The sequence below is a fragment of the Triticum dicoccoides genome, chromosome 4A, assembly GCF_002162155.2.
Source record: "Triticum dicoccoides isolate Atlit2015 ecotype Zavitan chromosome 4A, WEW_v2.0, whole genome shotgun sequence".
NCBI lineage: Eukaryota > Viridiplantae > Streptophyta > Magnoliopsida > Poales > Poaceae > Triticum > Triticum dicoccoides.
Window position 1 is genome coordinate 751224393 of NC_041386.1, and position 6482 is coordinate 751230874.

The 6482-nt window shown below is 44.3% G+C and overlaps 1 protein-coding gene across 1 annotated transcript; it reads left to right on the top strand.

Moving 5' to 3' along the window:
* Nucleotides 1-4037: 4037 nt before the first annotated feature.
* Nucleotides 4038-5940, top strand: LOC119288459 (probable LRR receptor-like serine/threonine-protein kinase At1g34110). Its single transcript, XM_037568076.1, has one exon. It carries the CDS (start codon nucleotides 4060-4062, stop codon nucleotides 5374-5376), a length of 1317 nt encoding a protein of 438 aa, XP_037423973.1. The 5' UTR covers nucleotides 4038-4059; the 3' UTR covers nucleotides 5377-5940.
* The last annotated feature ends 542 nt before the right edge of the window (nucleotides 5941-6482 follow it).

Below are 6482 nucleotides of genomic sequence, written 5' to 3' on the forward strand. Positions count from 1 at the left end.
TCGGCTGCTCGCCACCGGTGGGGAATACGTCGGACACCAGCACCCGCCCGGGATGTCCAAGGGGAAGACGCAAGCGTCGTTTGTTGCACACAGTTGCACGGGCACATACCGCTAGCACGCACTGTCAGCATGCTACTTCGTCGCCTACGAAACTGACTAATTATTTGCTATGCCGCGTTTTCACAGGATCTTCAACTACTGGGAAGAAGGGGCGATGCTCAATTTAATTGAGCAAGGGGAGCCTCTTATCGATGAAGCTTTCTCTTATGTGAAAAGAAATATTCATCTCAAAATTCTGTTATTGCCAATCCTATATTTGTTGTCGCCTATATGCGCCTTCCATCTGTGCTGGGATCTCCATGTGGCGCGTAATCCAACGTGATTATGGCAACATGGACGACGACATCAGCAAAGCAAACCTGATGCCAGCATTGGACTTGTTCTATTCTCTAATTCTCTGCCAAGGTGTACTCCACTCTTTATGGCTCACATGGATTCACCCTTTGTCACTTCACTCCGTCGAGTATGCGCGTTCCCAAAGATTTGGGGTTTTGAATCAGTTAGAATGTACTTGAAGGACACCTGGTCGAAATGTTGGCGGGACCCTAAATCCATCAATGATAGGAGATTGGTCAAGTACGCGGTCGATATGCTAGGCTCTGAATCGTTGCAAGGTTACCTTTCTGGATCAAGGATGCTGGATGTGTTTATCAAGAACGGTGTTGATGTAAGACCAATTATACTCCCCTCGAGCCAAAAGGTTCAAAAGCTGATGGATACACTAAGCTACAGTAGCAGCGATAGAGAGATTAAGGAGCTCGCTGCTAGGATACTAGCACATCTTGCCGGTGACATTGATCTAACCAAGTTCCCTGGGGCAATACGGTGCATATCTTCCCTACTTGGTAACACCCAACAGCTATATTGGAACAACGACCAACAAGGATCCAGTAATCAATCACCTCAAAGTAGTACATTGGATCAGCAAGGTGGATGGGACATCCAAGGATATCATTGGAATGAGTTGATTCTGCAATGCGTGAAAATTCTTGAGAGGCTGGCGTCTAACCAACACAACTGCAGGGACATATGCAGCACGCCCGCTCTAATCGCCAAGATCATGTCACCTATCTACTCTGACACACTAATCCAAGATGTTAACATAATGCCGTGGCAAGATGTAGTAAATGGAGCGCTTAGAGTGGTGTACCAGCTCATTTGTGCTCCCGAGTGGACTGGTGGCAGAAGGCTGGCCCATGAAATATCCTGTAGCAAGCAATCCGTGAGCAACTTGGAGATGATTCTGGATCAGGGCAACATAGCTTGCCAACAACTGCAGATGCGAGCTATGGAGATACTAACAGAATTGACTTCGGATTCATCTGCTAAACTCGCCATGGGAACAAAAGATATTTTGATCAACAAGCAGTTGCAGATCTTCCTTGATGAAGGGAATGAAGAAGACCTTGCGGTTACGACTGGGAATAATTCATCTGATAACCTCGCCATGGAAACAAAAGAGAAGCTGATCAACAAGCAACTGCAGATCTTCCTTGATGAAGGAAAAGAAGAAGACCTTAGGGTTACGGCTGGGAAAACACTGGCATCACTATCCAAGACAGGAACTATCTCTGTGTGTATAATGAGTGAATACAATCCCATTGTTGACAAAGTGACTGAAATCCTTGATGCTAAGAACAAGGTCATATACAGAACAATAGCTGCTGAGATCTTGGAGAATTTGTGTACTCTACATATGATTGACGAGAATCATGTGAAGAACACATTGGTGCCAAAGGTAACATCAGTTTATGTAACTCTAACATCTGAAGCAGCACAATACTGTCACTAGCTAGCAAGTTAAAAGCATAACATATTTTGTTGTATTTCTAAATTCCTGATTTTTTTTACATTTGAATCACCTTCTAAGCCTTTGGATAAACATCCAACCATCATCATCTCAAGTCACTCCATGCATAACATACAGATAAAAAACTTGCAGTAACGCGGTTCCAAAATTATGCACGTCTCCGGTATATATATTTTTGTATTTGTGCATTTTTAAGGTTTCAATTTTTGTTATTAAAAACAACATCATTTCTACATAGTCAAAGCGACCATAGTAAAGCATACACTCCCACCCTTATTAGCGTTTTGTACCTATTTGAAATACCGTCCAGCCAATGATCAAAATATTGGCAACACTTGTGGGTGAATATAGATTTGACGCTATTTGAATGGCTGACCACGTAGAACGCGCAAACTTACATTGGAAAAAAAGGTATTTAATTGTCTCGTCATGAGTACAAAACAACACTTCTTACTTCCTGACCAGTTGCGTCATGCGAGGTTGTCTTTTATTAGCACAACTCCCCTATGAAGACACCACATGAATATTAGGCCGATTAGTGTTGGGATTATAGAGCCAAGATTGTATTACAGGTTGCACGGGTAGTACTACTGCAGTTTGACCAACGAATTAAGAGGCCTTCTGTAGTTGCCCGTTTTAACTGACTAAAATTCAGATTTTGGCGGGAAAGAATCACAAATTCAGTCAGAATGTGTTGCTTAAGATGGACTTTATGCATTGAAAATTTCTGAATGTGCTTGACTCGATCTTCAAGTAGTCGTTGTTCCATTCCGTGTGGAAGAATCCGGTGACAGATAGATTTCCTGTAGCTCACCGGGTGCCCTTTTACCTGCCCTGCAAGTAGATGGGCCACGAAATGGGCATGCTCAGCTATACTTATCTTTGTACTCGACAACCCGGTTATATCAACGGGTCTCCATCGATGAAAGTAGAATGGAAATAGAGCAAATCGCGCCATAGAAAGGAGAAAGAACTCCTTCACGCGCGCGACTTGACCGTGGGATCGCACACCCAGCGCAATGTCGGGGACGCGATGCAGATGTCTGAATCAAGAACAAGCATTGTCAACAGTGTGCAACTGCCACCGAAGGTTTATATCTTGTTTGACTTGAGTCTATAGTGATAATTGTGTATGCTGTCATTAGTTCAGTTTCTTGTAATTTTGATTATACTGGTGTTAAGAAATTGATGGGATGCAGGACGAGGATCTGCAATCGGTACTAGCACTAATTGATTTAAAACTACTCTGTGCGCCCTTATATTTCTTTACAGATGAAGGAGTACTACTCCCTCCGTCTAGGTGAGTAAGTCATTTCAGGTTGTGCACCGTGACCAAGGAGGAGGGGAAAACAAGAAAACTTAATGTTCATTTGCTAATTAATAGCATTGCATGCAATGAACTAACCACTGCATGTCGTGTTTGGTAGTCTCAAGTCATTAAAAGCATGTACACCTTACTTCTCTTATTGGTCGATATGTCAAGAAACAAGAAACGAGGTAGAATTTAATGCACCGCGTCTAAGTGTTTTGGGATTATTTGGTTTTCGTAAGATGACTTACACATCTAGACGGAGGGAGTAGTGATATTAAAGCAACCTTGCAAGACCATTCATTTCAAGGATAGGATATACATTCTTTTGGTTGAGCGTCCTTTTCGTTCATGGTCTTTGTACAGAGAGGACAATAGTAAGCAATCAACTAGTCAAGTCTGTCCTAGTAAATGCTGATGGCTACGTAGGAAGCTACCTTTAAATCCGTGGTGTTGCAGAATTCTACGGTCACATCCAAAATCATGCATATATAGTATTCAAATACGCATCAAAGGATACAGAAAATACATAACGGCACAAGAGTAGGTGGCTTGTTTTCACTTGGATCAACCAGTGCCTTTGGATCTTATTTGAACGGCAGATATATGCGCGTATGTTACGGCGTGACTACCTGATGGCATGTCACCTGATCCCAGTCCGTACAGGGACTACAGATGCATATTTGACTCAAAACTAGCTGTCCACAATGCTTCCCGGGAAAAGTCTTGGGCGTCGGCAAGACGTGACGAGGCAACTGACGACGTCCACACAAGAGAGACGTGATGCCATTTAATTTGAACCAAGACTCAACCTTGGGAAAAGTCCATTCAACCTTCCATGAAACTTCCTACGCCGTAGCAGCAGCACCGCACTTCCGCTATGCATCGCTCAACCGCCATTGCCAAGCTCGCCTTGCTCCTCCTCGCGACTGCAGCCGTGTCATGCGGCTTCTTCGTCGTCGCCCATGCCCATGCGCGGAAGAGCTGCTGGCCGCACGAGAGGGACGCGTTGTTGGCCTTGAAGCAGGGCATCAACGACACCTACGGCGTCCTCGCCTCGTGGCAAAAACTGCGCCATGACTGCTGCCGCTGGACAGGCGTCGCCTGCAGCAACAAAACCGGCCATGTCACCGAGCTTGACATCGATTACAGCAGCTTGCTCGGCCAGATAAGTCCTTCCTTGCTTTCTCTCCAGCATCTCGAGTACCTGGATCTCAGCTTCACGTCCCTACTTGGACCAAATGGCAGCAGTGTATTCCCAGATTTCTTGTCTTCTTTGCACAACTTGAGACATCTCGATCTCTCCAGCACGCTCTTTTCTGGTAGACTTCCTGCTCGGCTTTCCAACCTTTCAAATTTGGAGTATCTCGATCTCTCCAGCACGCTCTTTTCTGGTAGACTTCCTGCTCGGCTTTCCAACCTTTCAAATTTGGAGTATCTCGATCTCTCCAGCACGCTCTTTTCCGGTACACTGCCGCCTCAGCTAGGCAATCTTTCAAACATGCGACACCTTGACCTCAGTTATATGCAAAATATACACACAGCAGATGTCTCATGGTTAACTCATCTGCATTTCCTGGAACATCTTGACATGAGTGGCATAAATCTCGGCACCACCGACATGTTCCCTGTGGCCAACACAATCCCAACTCTCAAGGACCTCATTCTTAGTAACTGTTCGCTTCCAAATGCAAACCAGCCGCTAAAACACCTAAACCTCACAAGACTTGAGTGGCTTGATCTCAACAGAAACCATCTTCGCCATCGAATTGATACGAGTTGGTTTTGGAACATAACAGGCATCACACATTTAGACCTTGATGAAACCTATCTCCATGGTCCATTCCCTGACGCCCTAGGAGGTATGACATCCCTCCAATTCCTATCCTTTGCCAATAATGGCAATTCAGCCACAATGATGGTGGACTTGAAAAATCTCTGTGATTTAGAGCTCCTACGGCTTGATGGAAGTCTCGCGTTTGGGAACATAACAGAGTTTTTAAAGAAACTGCCACAATGCTCGTCCAACAAATTCCTCTCCTTGCTTTCGAACCACAACAATATGACAGGAATGCTGCCAGATATGGTTGGGCACTTGACCAGTTTAGGACAACTTTCCCTTTCTAACAACAGCATTACTGGAGCTATACCATCTGGCCTCCTCTTAAAAAGAATTGCCCAGGCAATAATGCTTTAGAGCATGGTGATCAGCAGAGAAGAGAAAATGGTTATGATCCAGTGGTGTTCTTCTACTTTGGGCTGACAGCTGGCTTTGTGGCGGGACTCTGGATTGTCTTTTGTGCTTTTCTGTTCAAAAGAGCATGGAGGAGTGCTTATTTCCGCCTCTTTGACAAGCTACATGACAATGTGTATGTGTTTGTTGTTGTTACTTGGGGCATGATAACCAGTAAGACAACTACAAGTTAAGAACTGGCGTGCTAATTAAACAAAATAAGGCCGATCTGATGCTGGTGTCATTCTACTGTTGAACTGTATGAGTAAATAAGAGTGAGGAAGTATTTAGTAGCTCGTACAAGAATGTGTTTTGTTGAAGATTATAAGCTTGTAATATGTCTTAGAAGTATCGAATATTTTGTTAGGATCATGTACACCAATCTGATTGATAAAGATTCGGTTAGATCTCTCTCTTTCTTGATTCTCAAATATGTAATCCTACCAACATTGTATTCCTGGCCTACACGGCTTTGCCTCTATATTAACATGAAAGCGTGTCGAGGCAAAGGCATAAGCTTCCACAAAACATTATTTGATTGTTCATTCTGTGTGCTAACCTGTGAATCTCACCAACTCGAATTCCGGTCTAAAAACCCCCCGGCAGAACATGTTTCCTTCACGCGATACTACATACACTTAGCTACCGGGCGCGGCCTTCTTTTCCTCAACCGAGTCAACTCGCATCACACGTGTCAATTTTCCCTTTTTCAGCTTCCCCCCTGGACAATATGGAAACACCAGACGCATGGGTACATCTTACAGAGCACTGCTAGGTAGTTAGTGGTGACAGAGTATCATGCTCAAGTTGAAGCTTTCATTCTTTGTTTATGCATGGAACCTCGTAAGTTTCTTGCTGTCAGTAGTACCCTCAAGAAGTGATGAAGCTCGGCATGGGTCAGTTAAGTGCAGTTAGCGGATGGTGCAGATAAGTGAAGACTGACGACGGCTCCTGGAGTTGATGCTGACAAACTTGAGTTCTAGTATGTGCTGGCCGTAATGGGTAATGATGGTTTCAGCCAGTACACATCGTTGGCTGCCACAGTTAGTGGCACACACTGTTGGAATAAT

What these genes read in the sequence shown, in the direction of transcription:
- LOC119288459 (XM_037568076.1), top strand. Translation starts at nt 4,060, where the DNA reads ATGCATCGCTCAACCGCCATTGCCAAGCTCGCCTTGCTCCTCCTCGCG.